A 23379-nucleotide genomic window follows, 5' to 3' on the forward strand; every position below is an offset into this window, starting at 1 on the left:
AAAATTGCTAGGAACTGAAGGGTGTAACAGGGTCTAGCCATTCTATTGATTTATTTTTTGTTTCCTTGCTTTTTTGTTTTGATTTATTATCAATCCTTGAAGAAGCACAAACTTTGGGCTAAATTAGATTGTTCCAAAATCTTGGAAATGTGTATGAAATCTAACTGTCATGTGCTGTTCCCTGCCATGTTCGTTTTTCCCCCGAATCCTCAGTTTCTGTCAGTTAACCAATGAAAGTAATGTATAATTATCATCCAGTTTCCAAATAAATAAAGGGGAATTTTGGCAACATTGAAAACTACCAGTTAAACTGATGGAGCGAGAGGTAACGCTCCATCTCTTGGTGGCCGCAAAATTGGGATTACTCTTTATTGCAGATATGGAGTTCTTATTTCTAAGACTCCAAGCGGCCTCCAACAAAATCTACATCTTATTAATGCCATATGTCTAGAAAAGGAACTTTCTGCAAATATTAAGAAAACAAACAGCATGCCATGTCATCCGGCGAGGATCATGTGTACATAACACCTACTGCTTAAATTTCATGGGCAACCCACGCGGACTATGGACAATTTATATTATTTGGGTGTTAGGCGCAATACATCTATCACATTGATTGCACAGATAGAAAAAAGCATGTTGGCACTTGCTGGAAGAGGTACAGAACAATGACTTTATCAAAAGGTTTCGGGTGTTGAGAAATCTCACATGCCATCAGTGTTTATGGAGCTCAGGCTACATCTGCCTCTATATATGGTGCTAAGCTCTGGGGCCACTGACGTTTTATAGACCCAGAGCGACACAAAAATAAGATATTGAAATGCTGGGACTCCTGCATAGTTTCAGTTATTTTGGTATTTCCTATATTATTAAGATCAAAACATTGTTATATTGATGTAAATTATGGAACATCAGGAGTTGTGAATGTACCATGAAGCACTCCAAGGCGTGTCAACTCGCCATGGTACAAATAAAATTAGCTGGTTAGCTTTATAATAAATAGGTTAAAGCACTGGGGTTGGAGGTATTATGGAATGGTCTACGTATTACAAGACTAAGCGAAAAACACATTTTCAATAATATGGTTTCTGAAGGAGCGTTTGACATTGGATAGTAGCTATAGCTTAACTTCCAAATATCTCATGGTAAAGAATCATCTAGGCTTTAAAGAGTAATTAGATCAAATATAGCCTTGAGAAGCCAAGAGTCTACTGGTTAAACCTTATGTAGGAATTATACCTTTATCGGCTTTTGTCTCGAAATATTAGGTAAAGTCCTGCTCAAAGTGTCCTTGTTGTGCAATTTGAGTCGAGGATGTTATCAATTTTTTAATCATACGTCCTTTATAAGATCGACAGAGAAATATATGGCTGGAACCTGCCCTGAAGTTAACGTTAGGAGTGTGTCGATGCCTAGCATGTTTGTAAAATAATGAAAATAGATTTAATAATCCATATTCTATTGAATGATCTTGAGAAAGCACGGCACAGCAGGAATCATTTTGTGGGCAGACTGAAATAATGCATTTGTAGCTGAATCTAAAGCTTCTGTGCACATAGAAGGTATTTGTTTAATGCTTTACCCATGCTTATATGCATAAGTAATAATGTGTATTCCAGTGCTGCTGTTTTGAAAGAATGTATTTTTGGGGATTTCTGGAAATGTTTTATACACTATATTATGTGGTGTTCTTTTAAGTATTGCATACACATGACTATGGTGAAAACTACAGAATAGATAGATGAATTGTTGGTGCAATATCAGATCATAATGCAAGTCTGGATAGTCTGCAAGGTCTAGTTACGTTATGAAAGCTGTGCACACTGCGAAGCCACCATCGACAAGTTACCTTAGACTACACATGCAACAGCAAACGGGAAACTTAAAAAGGTCATTGAGGACTCTGTATCGATATAAACTTAGATGTAGTTGGATGAAATTTCTAACATTTGGAAACACAATGGAGCAGATTAACCCCATATAATGTAAAATTAGATAATGTTCAAATGTATTCAAGACATTTCAAAAGGTGACATAAAGATGAATGTTTCGTAGAGCTTTCGAGGCACCTCCACCGCGTACCTTAAGCCAGGAGTTCTTCCTCATCTTGAGGCGTCCCATCCACATATCAGTGAGCAACATCTGTGTGCACGTGTGAGAGACGAAGGGTCTTAGTGCAGAAGAAACTGCTAGTGTTAGACATGTTGAATTACTCCAGTTCCTCAGTTCATATGTAAGAAGTTTCATGGCCATCTGCTCATTTTGTTTGAAGGCATTGTCTAGCAGGTCCAGTGCAAGCTGACCAAATTGCCTGGGAAATTTAAAAGAAAAGAAAGCAATGGTCATCAAAACCTATTAACACCTGAACACAAAATTCTTTTTTAGATATCCTATAGCAAGACAAGAAGAAAAAGAAGCTTAGGTGCTAAAGGTGCCGGTAAAAAAGATAAACACAATAAATCATCCAAGCAACAATAACCAACACATAGTCTGCAAAAGACATACAAGGGGTTACGTCAAAGAGCAAATAAATGTAGAAAAGATACAACTGCACAAACAGAAAGTGACAGCTCAGCACAATGTGCCATATTGCCAAATATGTGCTTGTTGGAGCTTCAAAAGCCCAAACTGAAGGAGAGCAAACTGTACATGATTTACCAAGGAAACCAAACCACACAATGGGGCAGAATATTCAAATGGCACAAACAGCATATACACACTTGAAGTGGCGAACAAAGGCAGCAAAAATGATGGGTACAACCATAAAAGGAAGAAAATCAAATAGAATGTGTTTAGACAACAAAACAAAAACAAATGAATTGCCTTAAGAAGACATTGTATATTCCATGGTGATGTGTCCCAAAGTGTTCGATGCCACAGCATAATAAGTATTTGCCATAGACCCACAGCATAACATGTATGTATGTATGTATGTATGTATGTATGTATGTATATAAGTATGCATATATTTATGTATGTATAGGATTTATAAAGTGCAAAACTAGCTTGGAGGCATGCAAGCACTGTACAAAGGGGACGCACCTAGATTTTAAAAGTAGGTTTCTGGGGTAGCAGAGGAGTCGATCTAGCACGTGGCAGCACTGTGATAGGTTTACCTGTGTGCATGCATGTGTGTGTGCACACATCCATTTTACCCTTCCTTCCAACTGGTTTTCTCTGTGTGCTGTGTTCCAGGTTCCCTCCCCCTTTCTCCTCCGCGCCTCCATGCCCCAATGTCTCCATCTCATCTCCGTGACCCACAATGTGCGCTGCCATCTTCCTCCTCCTCCTCCTTCTCCCTTTCATCTGCTTTTCTCTGGGCCCTAATCCATGTTCTCTCCTTTTCTCCACCTCCTCTCCTGTCCCCATGATTTTCCTACTGCTCGGTGTACCATAAACTCAGCAGTGTCAGTCTCCTGCCCCACTCTGTGCTCCCTCCTTTCTTCCTTCTCCTCCCCATTCCCCAAGTTTCTCCTCCTCCTACCTACTCTGCATGCAGTGGTCTGTCTCAATAATGTTCTCTGTGTTTTATTGTTTTCGCAGTTATGTGTGTTGTGCCAGTATGGCACCTTCAAACTCCTCTGGTGATAAGTTTGCGCTTAATAAAATGTTTTACTACTATGCACAGTGCTGCACACCCCTTCCTTTCCAAGCCCCATGGTTCTCCGGCTCCTTTTAGTGCCCTGCATTTCTCCTCCTCCTCTCCTTGCCCTGTGCTCTGCAAACCTTACTCGCCATGCTCTGATGCTCTCCTCCGCCTCTCCATGCGCGTTTTATGCACAAGGTGTGCTTGGCATAGAAAGCAGAAGTTTGATGACTTGTGAGGAGCTGAGGCGTGTGCAGGGGTTGGAGCCTGCACAAAAGTAAAAGCAATAGCACAAGTGATCCCATATTTCCCATATTTCCACACAATAAGCAAGATAAGGCATTTTCTGTACCACTCATTTAAAACGGATCCAAGCGAGGACGTGGCCACAGAGAGGGACTCGTGTAACCACTGTGCTGATCCTACATCTTTCCAGCTTACACTACACACTGGCCAGAAACAAATTATTCGGCAGCATCCCGACCACTGAAACCACTCAGCCTCTTCATACATAGCCAGAAAACGCTTCATCTTGCTGACCAATCCACGACAGCCGGGGCCACTCCTCACAACCATTTAAGCTCACATGGGGCCCATTTGTGCAGCAAGAATGCCACAGTAAGAAGACATGCTTTTTCAGCAAAAACATGTTTTCTTGCTGTGCCATGGGATTTTAGACTGGTGTTAAGGGTAAAGTCAACATGATGAGTGCTTTTAAACATGGTGGTATGGGGCATTTGTGCTGTAAGCATGCCATAGTAAGAAGACATAATTACAAAAGAGCGTGGGAGCCCCTCTACTGAGAACAAACATGGGTCAAATACCCTATCTATGGAATTTATTCAATTCAGGAGGGTATACAGCCATGCTTTCTCTCACTACACCCTTCACAGAGGAGAAATATTCATTTACATATCAGTCTTTGTCCCACCCACAAGGGCAGTCCAGCACCGAAATGCTAGGCAATTCCTCTCTGAACAAGAGTACCGACAGTAACCCCATACACGTGTTTCAGCCTAGTCGGGCCTCATCAGGGAAGTGAAGCTGTGCCTCTCTAAGCACAGTGAGCAAGGGGTCCACGTCTGGATTACCGTGGGTTACTTAGGGTTTTACAAAATTACAAAGGATTGTGGGAGAAGACATACCTTTGCAGCAAAGAAACATTTTCTCGCTGTGCATGGCATTTAATATTAGCATTAAGAGAAAAGCTAACATGAATTTTCTTGCACATGGTGGTGAGGGCATTGGTGCTGCCAGCATGCCACAGTAAGAAAACAAGCCTTTGCAGCAAGGACATGTTTTCTTTCTGTGGTATTGCATGTTATAATGGCATTAAGGACAAAGTCAACATGATGAGTGTTCTTAAATATGAAGGAGGGCATGTGTGCAACCAGCGTGTGACAGTATGAAAACCTGCCTTTCCAGCAAGATATGTTGTCTTAATGTGGCATGGCATTTTATACTGTTGTTAAGAGCAAAGCAACATAATGGCCCTCATTACGACCCTTGCGGAAATCGACTGACCGGAGCGCCACAGCGTAAATAGCGTTTCCGCCATTGCACGAAGGAGCAAAGTGCGGCCCATTCCGACCCATCGGGCACGAGCACCACGCCACGGCGGAAGTGCAAAGTCCGCGATGGCGGAAATGACCCCAAAACGGCCCACACCGCCGCCGTACGGCGCCCTAGGTGCAATACCGCCACCCCTCTTAGCGGTCACCGCAGTGTGCGCCTACCGCAAAGTACAGTGACCGGAAATATACGGAAACGGAAGTTAAAACACGGGCCCGGAACGGGAAACATCCCGGCGTACACCTATAAAAACACTAAAACCACACAACCACTAAAATCACTACCCTGAAACACACCCCAACCCGTCAACCACCCTAGCGAAACCAAGAAAAATGGGAAAAGTAGCTAAGAAAGCGTGCGACCGCAAGCGGCAGGTCCACTTCTCCCGTGAGGAACTCACCGTGCTAACAGAGACCCTCCAGGAGAATGCTGCCGTCGTCTTCTGCACGCAAATGACCAGGACGGCACTTGCAAACAAGAAGGCCATATGGGCTCTGGTGGCACAGCGGGTAAGTGCGGTGGGGACCGCACCCCGCACCCCACAGCAATGCCGCAAGCGATGGGACGACCTGCGGATACGCGTCCGCAGCATACTCTCTGCCAACCGCAACATTGCCACAGCCACTGGGGGAGGTCCTGAATCACCCATCAAGTTGACCCCCTGGGAAGAAATCTGTGCCTCCACCATCGGAATGGAGAGCATAGAGGGAGTCGGAGGGATGGAGAAAGGAGTGCAGACATCCGAAGATTCAGGTAGGTGGGCCAGATAAAACAATGCCAAATCCACACAGTCCATCCATGTGAAGTACCATGCGTCCACATAGTGCAACAGAAACACATGTCCAGGAGAACGTCCACACACATCGGCCTGATAGCGCACGTTAAAAACCACAATAAATACATAAATAATTAAAAACCCCTAAAACACGCACTACACGTGCAGCAGGCACACCCTAACTGCAGGCTGCCAAACAACTGCACCCTCACTCCACACACAAATGAAAGCACCTCCAAGGCCCCGACCCAAATCACCCTCAGGTACCACCCCAAAGCATGTGATACAATGCCATTCCAATTCCCACAGACCCATCAATAACCCTCGCCCTCCTTTACTCCACCACAGGGTCCGATCCAAACGACGAGCTACAGGACACCCCTACCAGCACACCTGCAAAGAGGGCCAAGACCAACGGCCAGAGACCCTCCACCTCAGCTGCACGCATCAAGACACGGCAGCAGCACAAATCAGGTGGCAGCACAGAGGAGGGAACATCAACAGGCACCCCAGCAGCCAGCATGCCCACAACACCACCACCACAGGTCCCCCCAATGGATGCCACAGAAGGCACTGCCTCTGGTGGCAGCAGCACCATAGGTGACACCCCATTGATGGCAGCATGCTCGGACACAGAAAACGGGGATGCCGAAGTCAGATCCATCCATGACCTGTCCCAATCCCCCTGTCTGTCCCATCCCGTACAACATGAGGATACCACGCAGGGGCACCCACAAGACGACGACTGGCCATCCCCCACAAGCCCTGTGGCAAGGCAACATGAGGACAACAGCCCCTCTGTGACACCCCCGCAAATGGCCATGGCCCAGCAGAGGCAACAGTCCCTCGACCAGTTGATCGAACAACAGCAGCAACTGGCCACACTCCTCAAGGACCATGCCGATGAATGTGGGGGCACTAAGGCAGACATAGAAACATCAACTGAGACACTTAGGGCAGAAATGGAGAGAGGTACAGAGACGCTAAGGGCACAAATTGAGAGAAGCACCGAGAGCCTGAGGGGGGAACTGCATGCGACGTCCAAAGACGTATGTGCCGAACTTGCCGCAGTGCGCCGTGTGCTCACTGAGCTCTCGCAAACCCTTAGGGACATGCATGGACGTGAGCAGGCAGACACATCATCCGTTGCAAGTTCCGTCCAGGGCAGCCCCCAACGTAGATCTGGAAGGAACCTGCGCTCCACAGGCAGGGGTGCCCCTGATACCCGCAGAGGGGGCATGCAATAGCGACAGCCCACTGACAATGAGCATCTTTGGACACTGGTGTTCGGGGGGGAGGTAGGAGGGTGGAGGGGGTGTGTTGGGCTCACTTGGGTGGCGGGTCGATAGGGTGTTCAACATTATATCACACATGCCATAAAAAGTGCACGATCAACCAATGAGAAGTGTGGACATTGATCTTTGTGTACTAGGCCATCATAGGCGTACAGTCCATATTGTGCATGTCCCAGACACACGCAGTGCCACGAGTCCCGTGTCCATGTATCAGCCACCAGGCGTGAGTGCTAGAAGCATACATCGATGAGATGCTGACGAATGTCACGGGCCTCCGGTGCCTCGCAGACTCCATGAGGTGCTGCCACATCCCCACCCTCATCATGACCATCATCAGGTGCTTGCAGTTCTGCGTCAGGGGGCATGGGCACATTTCTACGTACGCACATGTTGTGGAGCATGACACATGCCATCACCATCTTTGCAACCTTCTCATGGCGGTACAGGAGTGCCCCGCCAGACCTGCTGAGGCAGCGGAAACAGCCCTTCAGTAGGCGGAATGCCTGTTCTATGACTACACGGGTACGTGAGTGGGCATGGTTGTAGTCCTCCTCATGCTGGTCCCGTGGGTTCCGGACTGGTGTGAGGAGCCATCTCTTCAGTGGATATCCAGCATCACCTGTATGTGGACGAGAAACGTATGATGTGGAATGCCATTGATACGTACGCACACCCCCCCCCCCCTTCCTGCAAGGTCATTGCCAATTCACATACCCCACATCATCATGCATGTAATGAGACTCACCGAGTAGCCAGGATCTGTTCCCTGCGTGTCGCTCCATGTAGCGTGGCATTGTAGAGTTCCTCAAGACCATAGAATCATGGGTTGATCCAGGGAATCGGGCACAACAATGTGTAATGATCCTGTTGGAGTCACACACCATTTGTACATTCAGGGAATGAAATTGTTTTCGGTTGCGGTACTGGGCCTCCATGGCATGTGGGACGACCAATTCCACATGGGTGCAGTCGATGGCACCAATGCAACCCGGTATGCCGGCAAGTGCATGGAATCCCACTTTTGTGTTGGTAATTTCCTGCTCCGAGCGTGGTAGAGAGATGTAGTCGTCTGCGTGCAGCAGGAGGGCATCGAGCACTTGCAATAGTGTCCGTGAGAACAGTGGCTGAGAAATGCCATGCAACTGTCCGACTGTGTGCTGGTAGGTGCCTGTGGCCAGGAAGTGGAGTACAGACACCACCTTCAGTAGGGGTGGGATGGCGGTTGGGCTATCTATCATGCTGACAAGGTCAGCCTGTGTCATGTCCACAATGGCGGCTATGGTGTCCCGGTCCAGACGGTAGAGGGTGTGGATCTGCTCATCAGTGAGGTTGAACGGATGTGCTCGGAGGCGTGGTATTGCGGGCTGCCTGCGTGGTGGTAGTGGCTGTGCTGGTGGGCCTTGCTGGCCCTGCCTTGGCCTCCTCCTCCTCCTCCTGCGTCTCCTCCGTGCGGCTGGTTGTAGTTGGTGTTCGTCTTCTTCTTGGAGTCGGAGCACTTGCAGTGCTATCAGGTCCCCCAGGGCCAACATCGCGAGTCCTGCCGGTAGCATTTCGGTGTGGTTGTGGGAGGAGACTGGCTGTGCAATTTATGTGTTTTCAGGCTGTATGGCCTCCACCTGTGGTGATTGATTCCACCTGTGCAAACTGCTCTCCCCTTTGGCCGAGCACGTCCCGCGCACAACGCTGCAATTCGGGGAATTGTATCTTGCTATTGCAATCATGTATTTGTACCCGATGGCCGTGTAAGATTGGTTGATATGTTCATTCTGCTGTGGTCCCATTGTTTCCCATACTATCTGTGCAGTCGCGAACAGACTTGTGAAGGGTCAGTGGAACGTAGTACTCGAGTAACGGTGGGCCCTCATGCATCACTGTACCGAGTTGCAACGACGGGCGGGGCGTCCCATTTGTGGGTGAAGGCAGTTGCCATTTTCACACACAGCCGCACTCGATGGAATAATTAGTGATTTCAAACGGCCACAGATGCCTTTTCGACGTGATGTTGCAAATGAGGAATTCGAAGGGCGGCGCTTTCGGTTTCCAGCTAGCGGCGAGGAGATGCCCACAGGTCTGACTGCAAATATAACGTTCTATTGTTCTATGTCCTTGAGACAGGGCCCATGGCAAGGGAGCAATGATTGATATGAATAGTTTGGGATGCGCAATAGATACGTGGGCGATGAGGCCGTCCGTTCCCAAATTCATGTTACTTCACAACACTGGATTTACGGGCTGGGGCACTGTGGATTTAGCAGGCTGCATTACGCACAGACTCAATGGATGTTTCTAATGTTATGTGAGTAATTATTCAGGCGTTTTGATCCCGGGATGAGGGAATGATGAATGGATGCATGGGCAGGTGATTTGATACAGAGTTTGCCATGTACAGGGCTTCTTGGGATCTATCCGCCTCCCCTACGCTATGTGATGCAGGGCTGCCATAGTGGGACCATCGTCTATCTGGCCTTGTTGAGCCCTCCCTGTCTCGAGGCGCCCTCAGACACTTGTGTCCATGCACGTTAACATTCCCATCTGATGGAATCTGTTTTGACAGACGCATGCACAGGTACACTCGTTTGTGATGGTGTTTGCACCTCGATATAGATGGTTATGAGTCGCAAGTGGTTTTGGGGTGGTGATGATCCTTTGGAGTGGGCTAGCATGCATATGGCTGTGGATTTCGTGTGATCATTGAAGTGAGTTGTTCGAATGTAGTTCTGATGGCCATTCTGTTCTCTTTCTTTTCTTTTGGTTGACAGGTATCTCCTCCCCTTTTGCCACTGCCATCTGTATGCCACTCCTGCAGATGGATTTTACTCCCGACACCTGCTGCTTCGTGTTAATCAGTGGAGCAGCATTACGATCTTATGGGACGATCGCCAATGGCCCACATGCCCTTACGCAGTACTGGTGGCTCGGAGCAACATTTCGGCCTTTCAGCTGGACTAGTGCCTCCCCATTGGGACGGCCCTGCGGTTCTGTGCGCTTCCATGTTGCCTTTTCGTACGTGAATGTGGCTCTGTGTACCATGGGGGAACAGGGCGACACACAGGTAGTGGCTGGTCATTTCTTGCGGAAGCAGCCCACAATGGTGATTAGTGTTTTGGAGTTCATGGCCTGATGGCTGTATGGGCTTGGTGACTTTGATGTGCATAAAATTTCTATTCTGATTTGGCCCGTGTAGCGTTTTTCTTTGCAAGTGATGTGGCATATGCCTATTTGGGGGGCGATGTTTTGTGAGGAGATCTGCATTGGGTTCCAGCTTCGGGGTTTAGTTGCGTGGTACTGTGCTGGGCGCGTTTGCCTACGAAGCCCAGTGAGGTCAGGGATGGGGGCTGCCAATATGACTGTTTGAATGTTGTCATGCTCAGGGGCGGGGGATTGGGTTTTGTGTAACAGATGCCGGTCAGCCAGGTGGACTGGTGGAATGATGTGATTTTCGGAATATTGCTGGTCACAGGTGCCTGTGTTTGCGTGCGTTTCTTGGTGGGGGACTGTGGTCATGTCCATTGGGATGGCTTCTGTATTCGTGCCATCTGTGCCCTGCAGCTCCCATTGGCCCCTCTTGTGTTTCTTTTGTTCGTTGCCATGCATGGGTGACTTGTACGTTTCAATGGTTGCATTGTGGCTTCATTGCACCTACGGGGAGTTGTACTTTGTGGGCAGGGAGCGGTGTACAGGCACTCAGTGGGGCCGTTTACGGTTGATTCGCGATGCCGTACTTCTCGCCATGGCGGAATGGTACATTACGCCATACCTGATGGCGTTAGGTGCATGTCCGCTAGGGTCGGAATTGGCGTACCCTTGCGCCATGGTGGTGTTTGCGGTTTGGCATGGCGCGCGCGCGCGTGCTTGGTGCAGTTAGCGTTGGCATTCACTACGGTGTCGCTAATGGCTTCGTACTTTGCGGTGACGGGTCATAGTCGCACCGAGCGCTATTCGATGGCGGTATTGCATTTCCGCCATCGTTTTTCGATTTCCGCAAGGGTCGTAATGAGGGCCAATGAGTGTTATTGCATATGGGGGCATTTGTGTTGCAAGAACAGGTTTTCTTACTGTGAAGTGGTGTTTTATATTGGTGTTAATGGCAAAGCCAACATGATGAGTGCTCTTAGACGTGTGTGGCATTTGTGCTGCCAGCAAATGCATGTCTTACTGTGGCATAGCATTTTATACTGTCATTAAGGGAGAGCCAGCATGAGTTTATTTACATGGCCATACAGACCTAAATTGGTGCAACCAGCCCAGACAGGTTTATGACAGAGTATAAAATTTTTAACTGATGTTAAGGGGTAAAGCCAACAGATGCGTGTTCATATATATCTGAGTAAGAGGGACATTTGTGCAGCAACAAGAAAATACATGTTTTCCTACTGGGGCACAGCATTTTACATTGGCACTATGGCCCAAAATAACATGATGAGTGTTTTTCCATATGCGAGGCAGGCAACATTGCGCAGCAAACAAAGACGTTCTCTTACTATGAGATGGCATTTTACAGAAGCAAAGCATGCTACTCAAAGAGGGAGTGGCACCAATGTTCATGATAAAAGACAAGGGTTTGGGAATCCCCATCCTTATCGTGCATCTTGGAGCTGGTTTCAGCTACATTATTCACCTTTTACCTGCACTGGTGTGGACATGCATGACTTGATTTACTCATTTTTCCGTCTGGTGAATAGAATAGCTGAACCCCTGGAGCCATTTTCACATATGTCATATGCCATGGTCATTTCTTCTGCAGCAGGAATGGCATTTCATTATATCGTTGCAAGAAACACTTGAGGGCTTCTTGTGATAGGCTAGCCTCCACATTTGCCTCAATTGCACCAGTCTAATGAAGTGCTTATCCTTGTTTAATGAAGAAGCATCAACACATATGCAGCTGTGGTTTCCCTTTTGCAAACTCAACCCATATAATTAGGGGTTTGGTTGAGAAGTTGAATGGGTACTGCCAATGTGAAAAAGTAGTGTGTTGCAATTTTTGCAGATGATTGTTAAGTTATTAATGGCTCTATTTGTAACCATCAGCACCGGATTGATGACGTAGTCTTCCCCCGTAGAATTTTTTTAAAAGCTTGTTGGTAAGATCTACTTAAGAAAAGTAAACAAGACATTGTGGGCAATAGCATCACTTCAATCTGGCTGAATCCACACATTAAGGTGGATGGGAAACCGATACTCTGCCCGAATTAGCTATTAGGTGGCATCCAGTACCTTGATGATCTAGTGGTGGGCAAAAATGGCTCAGCACTGGCTTTGACAAAAGTTCTGGTGGACTGTTCTATATGGGAATATATAAGGGTAAAGAAAACAATGATGAACAAAACTCCAGAGGATGATAAAGGATGGCATATTTGGTTGAAAGAATATAAATCAGAAGGTCATCTTGCCTCTAAGGTTTACAAGAGGTTGAACCAGTACAAGGAACCAAATACCGACTTATTGGGAAAATGGTCTGTGACATTGGGCACAGAGATATCTCAGAGTAGATGGTCGAACATTTGCAAATATGTGGCTCTTACCTCATTGAATCTTGGTGAGAGAAGTCGCCAGATCAAGATCTTAAACAAAGTATTCTGGACTCTGGTAAAATTGCATGCAAGGGGCCTGCTTGATTCAGAGGCATGTTGGAGATTTAGTCACGCCAGAGGGTCGTTTGAGCATATGATCCTGGATTGTTATGAACTAAGGTGCTTATGGAGAAAGGTCACACAAAAGATGAATAGAGTTCTAATGCTTGATGTGGACTATGACTACGATAGTGGCAGATCTTACATTCCCCCTAGGATGTTGGTTCTTCAGAGCTTCTAACTCAGCCAAAAAAAGATTATTCTAAGAAAATGGAAAGATATGGATCGACCTTGCTACACGGAATGGTTGAATGATCTAACTCAAGTGGCTAAAATTGAGAAAATGACTCTTTCCAGAGTCAAAAAAATGAATTTGTTTGATCAAATTTGCGGGAGATTCCTGGGATTGTAAAATTGATAGCTGCATTTTAATCCTTTGTATATTCAGCTAATTGTAGTGTAAATTCCTCAATGTGATGATGTTTGTTTTGTAAATAATGTCTTTGTTGTCTGATATGTAAGATGTTGACTGTGGATTTAGTGATATAAAATAATAAAAATGTAAATATATAAAAAATAAAAACGTATGGTTATAAATGTACTTCAGGGTTCTACTGTTGCTTACTGAGCATAACACCCGCACAACAAATTTTCTTCTGGGGCAATTACTCTTACTATAAATGTTTTATTGCACCCTTGCGCTTTGAATGGTTTTCAATGTCATGGAAGAATTTAAAGGCAATGTTTGCTTTGTCTTTTGAATGTTTAGACTCTTTAACCTAAAGTCTGTAATAGTGCAAAGGGGTTCTGTGTATCTTCACTAGTGTTTCTAGATGGAACACATAAGCGTTTGCCAGTAGAACGTTCATGACATGCTCCATGGCTGTGCCTTTCAATATGACCATAAACAAAACTTTGATTAAAAAAAGTGTCGCATTAGTATTTCACAAATTCTTCCACGACGTAACCTCTCTATCCCCCTTCCTTGACGAGTAACAAGACAGGCAGCAACATTCCTGATGAATTGATGTGATTGCCTCTAATCGTTCAACCACCCTCAGTAACGGCTATTGCCAAAGCTTCTCCTGATAGACAACAATGCAATAAGTATCAATGTTTTGTGAGGAATATCATTAAAAGTTAAACATGATTATAATAGGAAATACAAGTGGAACATTCAGTTAAACCAATCTGAGGGAAACAGAGACATTTATTAACAACCAAGAAAACAAGGTCAGATACAGAGGTCATTGGGGAAGAAAAGAAGCAAAGAGTTTGGGACATTGGGCCACATTCCGAGGTCAGCGGTAACCTGCCGTTGCCACCAGAGGGTTGTGGCCGAACCATAAACACAGAATATGCCGCTTGACCTCCTGGTGCCACTGGGACATTACAACTCCCAGCAGAGTAGGAAGTCAGGCGGCAGATTCAGTAACTCCCCATTCCTGTGGAGTCCCATAGGACTCCATGGAAGAGGGGAGACAGAAGCACTGGCACCGTTGCTAATGGTGCCAGTGATTTTGTGACAACTCTGCCTCCAGGGGCCGTAGGGCCCGGCAGGGTCAGACCTACCGGGCGCTATGGCCCCTGCAGGCAGACTCATAGTATGGCAGTCCAGAAACAATGGTGCCAGTGAGTTTACCTGCACCCTTGTTTCTGGACCACCACACCTGGAATGAGGCCCATTGTTTTAAAAAACAAAGAGACAAGCAAAGGTTCAGTACACAAAAAGTAAATGGTCTATTGTTAAATGATTCCGCTCTCAGTAAATATATATAGGAAGGAACACGTCCTACACAGGTCTGCTGTAAAGATGTGAAACAGAAATGTGTGTGGATCCTTTGGTGGGTAAACCAGAAAAAGTGTACACAATAATCTCCTGTTCAAAATGGGCCAAATAACTATAATACTCTAAGCCTAGTACGACATAAAAAGTCTCCATTATCCTGAGCCATATTGTCCAACATAGTTTTCCATATTTCTTAAAGGATAGTTCCGGGACTTTTTTTTTATTGTCCCTACGGTTCGGCCATGTGTTTTTAAGCATTAATCGGTTGATCGTAGAAAACTTTCCTATGGACCTTACCCGACTTTTCGTCCATTAACGCACTCGAAATCAGCCGCCATTTTCTGATAATCCTATCATTTCCCCCATCGACTTGGCTCACCTGCTTTTGCGGCACTAAATCAAATCCCCCGCCCCTGAGCCTGACATCAGCAGACGCGTACCGCCCATTTCCCAACGCCAAAGCACGTTGCGTGTCAACAATCGCTGCGCCTCAGCTAATGAAGTGTCGCCATGGAAATGGCAGGACGCCTCTTTCCTCAATAAGTATAAACACACCGTTTCACAACACACAGCAGCAGATTTTCGATTCCATTACTCTCTCTGTGTTACTTTGAGTATTCTGTGACTCGTTTCTGTGCTCTGGTCAGCTACCTTCGCCGCTTCTAGGTCTTGTGAACACCTGTACCATCTCTGTAAATTATTTTACTTTCTTTACCACACAATGGCTACAATAATGCCGTATATGTACGAGCCCGAGTACACCGAGGAAGAACTACTGGAAAGGCAAGCACGCGAAAACGATGGGGATTCGGACGGCAGTTGGGAGGACCAGTCAACGGATGAAGAGCCTGGACCATGTCGCATGGACGGCGTCTCCACCTGGTGCACGTGCAATCGGTGCGAGCTAATGCCAACTGAGGAGGAGAACTGCTGCTGCCGTGAAAATTCCGGGTGCTTGGCCTACATTTCGGAAGGTGAGCCAAGTCCGCAATGCATCACCGAGCTGCCAGAGTTCAGGGAAGCCTGCCTCTCACGGACCGTGTTGAGGATGATGATGGTGCTTATGCACGAACTTCGCGGCACTGTTCGTCCGCGTAATCCGAGTAACGAGTAAGTATACTCTGGTTGTGATGTCAGTGATGCCACTACTATTTCATGGTCGTCTCCCACATATAAAATTACATCTACATATCATTCGAAGGCATTTAAATTGGTTTCAATATTGTGCATTTTCAAGATAGAATTTTTTTCAAAGCAGAATGACATTTTTTACCTGAATCGACAGTGATAAGAAAGTTTTGTCATTTTAATACACTTTGCATCTTTCATTTTCACAGGTGGTACAGGCTGGTGGCCTATCGTTGCTTCACTTGGTGGCTTCACGGGAGGCTCGGACACCACGTTCGGAGAGTAATACCTGCCTGTGCGGTACTTGCCGTTAGACAACATTTCCCCAGCGACAGTGGACAATACCGCAGATTTTCCCTGGATGTGCTGCAACCGGAACTTTACAATGTGTAATGTTTATTATTTATGTTCAATTGAAATTAAGATCTAAAATAAAACCCAACATATATTTTAACAATGGTTGTTTTGATTTTTTAAATGAATCTAGTGTGTCTCCATTGAATAGTCTTCCTGTGCCTTGTCTTGTCACACCACATGTCTCCGGCCAGCATCCTCCCTCACGCTGGCCGCCCACCTTCAATCCACATAACCGTTGAACCCATATGCAGCAGACATACATATGTTATTTTGCGGGTTGGCATCAAGCCTCCCGGCCTTGCCTCCTCCCCCAAAAATACTTACCACACCACTTTGTTCAAGCGTTGGCAATAAAAGGCCGTTGGATTTTATTGATACAAAACATGGTTATAGGTAAATAATCAATATGGTTGATCATAATAAATCATCCTTTTGGGCACCGGGTACAGAGATGACCCCCTCTGGCCCGTGCCGCCTTGCCACCACAGGCCAGCCTGCTGCTGACTAACTGCCTAGGCATCCAGGGTCTCCAGGGTGAACTGCACCCATATATTCTCCTGGGAGGGTGAGGTATTTATAAACTCACCCCCCTGCCTTCCATGTACTAGATCCTGCAGCCTGCCTCTTACATGCAGTTAGATGGCCTCTCCTTGGTGAGGCCCTGCGGCAAACGAGTCTTGTCTGCACGACCACCGCCCCAATCCACCCCCCCGCCCTATCAAAGGCAGTTCGCACCGGGGTACTTGCGCTGGCAAGTGGAGCTGTCAGGGAGCGATAAAGGCCAAGAGGTGCCAAAGACCATGTACACTTCAAAGTGGTCTATAGAGCATGGGTTGTTGTTCCCATGTCTACCTCCAGACCCCGTGTCTCCTGCCAAGCATCCCCCCTCACGCTGGACGGCCCCCTGCAATCCACATAAGTGTGTCTTCATTCACGAGTCTTCCTGTGTCTTGTCTGCACGACCACCGCCCCAATCCACCCCCCGCCCTATCAAAGGCAGTTCGCACCGGGGTACTTGTGCTGGCAAGTGGAGCTGTCAGGGAGCAATAAAGGCCAAGAGGTGCCAAAGACCATGTACACTTCAAAGTGGTCTATAGAGCATGGGTTGTTGTTCCCATGTCTACCTCCAGACCCCGTGTCTCCTGCCAAGCATCCCCCCTCACGCTGGACGCCCCCCTGCAAACCGCATAATGCCACGACATATACACGTCATTCATTCACAAACACACCCCTGTTTCGAATTCTTTATAACCCACTTCATATTTCTAATGAGAACTTCTTTGCGCTTTGCTAGTCAACCCGTGAAGGTGCTGGTTATCTGCTCTTCGTCTCTGTGAACTTCCGTGACCACTTCGAGGAAACTCGTCAGTTTGCAACCTGTGAACTGCTCCCTGTTCTACGACAAGAAACTACTCTGATCCCTGCATCTAACTGTTTGTTCGTCAAGGTAAGGCCATGTACCATAATCATTTTGCGTCCAATTTCTTTTCGTTCAAGACAGTACATGCAAGGAACTAGTCACATGTTCTGAGTTTAGTCAAATTATTTTTCTATTTTTTTAAAGTTATTCAAATACTTATCCGCATGTGAATAACGTGTATAGTTCCAAGAACCAAAACGAACCTTGCATTGAACCTTTTATGTGTCATTTAATTTTTTAACACATTGGTATTCATATAGAATTGTTGATCTTTACTTTTCAGAACTTTCCACAATGCCTGCCTGTTCCATTGGCGGTTGCCCTTCGAAGACCCATAAAAAATCTGAAGGTACTATAATGCATGTTTTCCATAAGACAATAGATCAGATAAGAGAATGGGTCCGATATTGCGGATATCCACCTTCTGAGCTTGAAAGTAGAGTCCTAGAAGTCTTTGCGGACAAGAGGGGTGATCGATACCGCAACTGCAGCAGGCACTTTAGCTCAGACATGTACTCCACATCATTGCTAATAAAGAAGAACACACCGCGAGCGAAGCGAAAATTGCTCTCAACCGCTATTCCCACTCTATTCGTCCACATCCCGCCACTGGTGAGTCAAGTTTACGTATTTAGCTCTCGGCCTTGCGGTAGTGTGTAGCATTAGCTAACAATAATTTCCCCATTTATGTATCCACTCAATATGAAGGCGGAAGATTCTCCATCCGTGTCGTTATTGCAGTCATCAAGCGCCTATCGGGTAACCTTACTTAGCTATTCTGCCACTGACTTGTTTTAGGCATGTAAATCAATAGTTTTAATTTATCGTGTAATTATTTTACCTAATGGTACACCCTTGTACTCGTCCTCTAGTCTTTGTTTTCAGTTATAATTATTGTTATCCAAAATAATGCAAGTACTGTCTTTCAGGGAGATGCTGAGGAGTCCAACGCATTGACGACAACCGTTGATGTCACTCAGATGCTCGAGGTACGTTTCCGGACAGTTCCATCGATGGAGATCATCAGATCTTGCATTCTTGTAGCGTGATTGTTACACACAATGTTTCTTTCGTTTTTAGCCATTGATATGTCCTTCTGTCGTCGCCATCCTATATGTCTTCTTTTTTCAATTTTGTGTTCATTACTAATGAAAGTCCTATGTTTCAGGGAGTCGATGGAGCATTAGTCCAAGAAGAAGGGGGAGCATGCAGTTACGGGTCGGCGCAACAACTTGCAGAAGTGTGCACCGCAGTTACAGCGTCCCTTGATGTTCTTATGCATTTCGAGGTATGGATACTGACAGTTCGATCAAGCAAAATCATATGACGTGATTACATCCGCTATACTTCCTTCTTTATTAACGCAAGTACTATGTTTCAGGGAGATGACGGAGCTTCTTCTACAAGAACATCACCCCTAGTAGTTGATGCAGATCTCTGGGTGGTGACACTTCCAACGATCGAGCAAATCGAATCATATTTAGATAACCATTATTTATTTTAGACAACTGATCATTTGTGCAGGTCTATTTAGATGAGCCGTTGACGCCTGCACAAAGTTTATGTTCTTTTTAACAAAATAGAAAACCATACTAATGCAATTACTGTGTTTCAGGGAGTTACTGAAGCATCATCTTCAATAATATCATCAATGGAAGTCTATGAGGAGCCCGAGGTATGGATCTTGACAGTTCCATCTAACTAGATCAACAATGCGTGAATAATTGTCGTTTGAATGTTCTACACAAAGCGTTCATTCGTGTTTTGCTATTGAGATGTACGTGGGTATTGGTCCCCAAGTACATTTTGTGTTTTCAATATTATTATACATACTAATGAAAGTTCTATGTTTCAGGGAGTCGATGGAGCGTCAGTGCGTGATGGATGTGCTTATCATGAAAATATAGTCGTTGCAGCGCAAGAGGAAGTGGAGACATGCACACACGAGTCGGAGCAACAGCGTCCTGATGTTGAAGTTCGAGGCAAGAAAGTTTCAAAGAAAAGAAAGCAAAAGAAGGTTAGTGTCCTGGTCACTATATTATGTTGTTTTTCACTGTTAATAGTTCAATACTGTAAGTTGTGTTTAAACTGAACATCCCTTTTCCAATCTGTCCTCTAGTTGCGAGTGGGTGTACGAACTAGATCTACACAGACAGTGAAGCGAACGAGAGATGTTGCTTGTCAAAACTTTTGGCAGGGACTTGAGACTGAAGATGCATCGTGCCAATGGGAAGAATATGAAGTGATTGACAACGGAGCTATACCACCACCAGCCATTGATAGTGAATGTCCTCCTGGTAGTTCGGATGCAGTCGGAGATCAATTCACAGAATCCACACCCGCAAAAACTAAGACCGCGAGAAAGTTGAAGAAATTGTTTTATTCACCCATCGCCGGAGAAGGAACAGATGTTGCAATGGAAGAGAATGAAGTGGACGACAATGAAACACCATCAATATCACTGAACATAGCGGAAGACGATATCAGAGATTCTACCTTTCATGTGAGTGACATGTCCTCAACGTTACAGGCCGAACCAGCTGGGATGCAGAGTGACAGTATAAGGAAAGAGGCCAAATTCATTGTATTCGATAGTTGTTTGATTGATATTATTATTCGGATGAAATGTGGGCATTCGGTTGGTGGGGAAGTATGTGGGGAGCCATTGATTAATGTGACTCGTGCAATTCGAGGCACTAACCTTAAAATACATGCCACCTGTACAAAATATCATCCTTTCTCATGGTCTGCACAACCCATGCTGGGGCAACTGCCAGCAGGCAATCTACTTTGTGCAGCGGCCGCACTTTTTAGTGGTTCAAGTTTTAAAAAGTTAGAGTCTTTCTTTCAGTTTGTGGGAATCCATTTCATTGCGAAAACTCAGTTCTACAAATACCAAACCGATTATCTATTTCCAGCCATTAGCGAAGCTTGGAGAATGGAAAAAATGTCTATTGATAGTACATTCGCGGGCAAACGGTTCAGGCTAGCCGGTGATGGACAGTGCGACAGCCCAGGATGTTCAGCCAAGTACTGCACCTACCACTTTCAGGATATGGAAAGTAAGAAATTGTGAGTTCGGTGCTCGTGCAGGTGTCACAAAGTACATCCTCAGTGGCCATGGAGAAAGTTGGCTTTGTAGCATCATTGCAAGAACTACAATCGCGGGGAATTGTGATCGACCTGATAGCCACGGACAGACACGTTTCAATTGCCAAGACAATGAGAGAAGAGTACAAAAATATAAATCACCAATTTGACGTTTGGCATCTTGCAAAAACAATCAATAAAAAATGTCGGCTGCAGGTAAAAAAAAAGATATGCAAGGTATTTCACAGTGGTCCAAGTCAATCAGCAACCATCTTTGGTGGAGCTCAAAAACATGTGGAGGGTCGTTGGAAATTCTACTGGAAAAATGGCGGTCAGTAATGCTACACTGTAGCAACGTTCACCGCTGGACCACAAACCAACATTTCCACAATTGTGAACATGGCCATTTGTCCACAGAGGAGGCACGGAAGAAGAAGTGGTTGATTCCTTCATCACCCACTCACAAAGCCATTGAAAAGATTGTATTTGATAAAACTATAACAAGAGATTTGAGGGGACTCACGGAATTCTGCCACACAGGAGATTTGGAGGTGTTCCACAATATGTGCCTAAAGTACAGGCCAAAACGATTGCATTTTGGCATGGAGGGCATGATAAATCGGACTCTTCTAGCGGTCTTGGCACATAACCATAATGTTGGCCGTCAACAAAGTAGGACGACCGGAACTTTAGGGACGCTTCGCTACAATAAGGCCTTCACTAAAAGAAGTAAACAATGGGTGATCAAACCAGTGTTTGAGGATATGCAATATGAGTTTATTCAGAGACTTATTGTTGATGTCCTAGATAGGCACATACATGGAGTTGTGAACGAACCTGTGCAGGGGACAACTGCATTGCCACCCAACATTGCCTCTGTTCCATGTCCACCTAAAGCAGAGCTCATTGAGAAATACACATCACGGTTTAAATGATTGTAATTTGATTGTCTGTTCTCTCGAGTCTCCTCATGTCGCAGGCCCATTGAATATGTGTAGCTATGTATTGTGTAAATAAAAGTGATTGCTCAGTGTACATGCAATGTGTCTCTCCACCCTTGTTCATTTGCGCATTAAATTAAACCAAACAGTAATATAAATCATTTTTCAAAAAATATAGAATGTCTCCGTATTTATGGTTCGCTGGGGCTGCAAATGCACGCAGACAAAATGCAAAGATGGAGTGTAAATTTCAAGTCCTGTGAGATGGCCTTACACTGAATGTAGCTAACTAGGAATGTGTGCTTGTTCAAAGTGAAGGTCAGCTGCTTTGATTTTTTGCTCGGGTGCCGGAATGGCCCACCACTCAGTATAAGGTTCTATTGTTATTTGACCTTGACAGGCCGGGACCATCCCGAAAGACTTCTTTTTGGGGGTGTGGGGCAATAACGTAAGAAACGATAATGAATATAATTTCAGAAACGAAAGCCATTTAATGTTCGTTCATTAGAAGAAATAACGTCGGCATAGAAGGAGTGGTATTTCGGGGCTGCCCTACGCACAGACACAATGGAAAATGCAAATAAAATGTAAGTAACTCTTTAGATGAGTTTATACCGCAATTTAATTACTATACAGTAGCTTTAAAGACGGGTTAAGTTGTACTTGTTCGTTCTATGTGGCATATTGTTTTGTACCGCGCACTATCTTGAGGTGAACCATCTCCTTTTACGGAAGCACCTCAAAACCTTCCTCTTTGCTTCTGCTTTCTCTCTCCCTCTCCCCTGCTACAACTGGTCCACTGTCTGCGACCTCGGTCCTGGGCCCTTCCACTCTCCACCTGCACTGCCTCCCTGTCAACCCCTGCACTGGGGGACTGTCTCAGTATCCTACAGCCCCCCCTTGACGTATAATACCCAGTTGCACTGTCCTAGCTATGAAATAATTTCCCGACCTAATATATAAAATGAATAATTTTAATAAAGATCTGATGGTGAGACTAATTTCATTTTTTATGTTTTTAAAACAGGTACATCCTTCATTATTGTATGTGTCACGAGTACCAGACACCGGCGGATGGCTTTTACAACCGCCAGTTGCTTCTCCGCGTGAACAACGTTACCACCCTGACCATTTTATGGGACGATCGCCAAGTACAAGTATGCCCTTACGCGGTACTAACGGCTAGATGCAACATACAGACCGTTGTGGTGGCCTAGTGCCTCGTTGTTGGAACAGCCATGCGATTATCAGTGCGACCGAAGAGCTTATTTTATCGTAAACCAACACCCTGTGTACTGCACACGAACATCGCTTGCCTCAAGACGAACTATTTTGGATCGAGAGCAAAGAAAAATGCAAATCGCTGAATATTCTCTAAACATTTGATGTCCAATAAATGTACTTTGCCAAATGTACAATCTTGCCGTTTGCTTTTAAACCACAGTTTCATATTCCGAATTGTGGCGCTGTATTGTGAGATGATCTAAGACCCTGTGTACAGCAAAGGAACATCGAGTGCCTCAAAACGAACTTTTTGGAACGTGAGCAAATAAAAATGCAAATCGCTGAATATTCCCTAAACATTTGATGTCAAATAAATGTACTTTACCAAATTTACAATCTTGCGGTTTGATTTAAAAGTACAGTTTCATATTCCGAATTGTGGCGCGCTGTGTTGTGAGCTGATCTGTGTTGGTTTCCGGGTTCTGTGTGGAGTCGCGTAGAAGACGCCTGGGCGCGTTTGCCTAGCCAGCACAGTCACGTCACGGATAGAGGCGGGGAATATGAATGTTTTGATAAAGTCTGTTTCAGGGGCGGGGGATTTGATTTAGTGCCGCAAAAGCAGGTGAGCC

General features: G+C 45.6%; 1 protein-coding gene across 1 annotated transcript in view; it reads right to left on the reverse strand.

Annotated features, from left to right (window-relative positions):
- TRPM6 (transient receptor potential cation channel subfamily M member 6) overlaps positions 1 to 23379 on the reverse strand; it is a 1703532-nt gene that overhangs the window by 820286 nt on the left and 859867 nt on the right. The window contains exon 17 of the mRNA XM_069625828.1: positions 2083 to 2311. Coding sequence (XP_069481929.1) covers positions 2083 to 2311 — 229 coding nt within the window. The remainder of the gene's footprint in view (positions 1 to 2082; positions 2312 to 23379) is intronic.

This window comes from Ambystoma mexicanum, chromosome 6p (assembly GCF_040938575.1).
Source record: "Ambystoma mexicanum isolate Mex_15411 chromosome 6p, UKY_AmexF1_1, whole genome shotgun sequence".
Classification (NCBI taxonomy): domain Eukaryota; kingdom Metazoa; phylum Chordata; class Amphibia; order Caudata; family Ambystomatidae; genus Ambystoma; species Ambystoma mexicanum.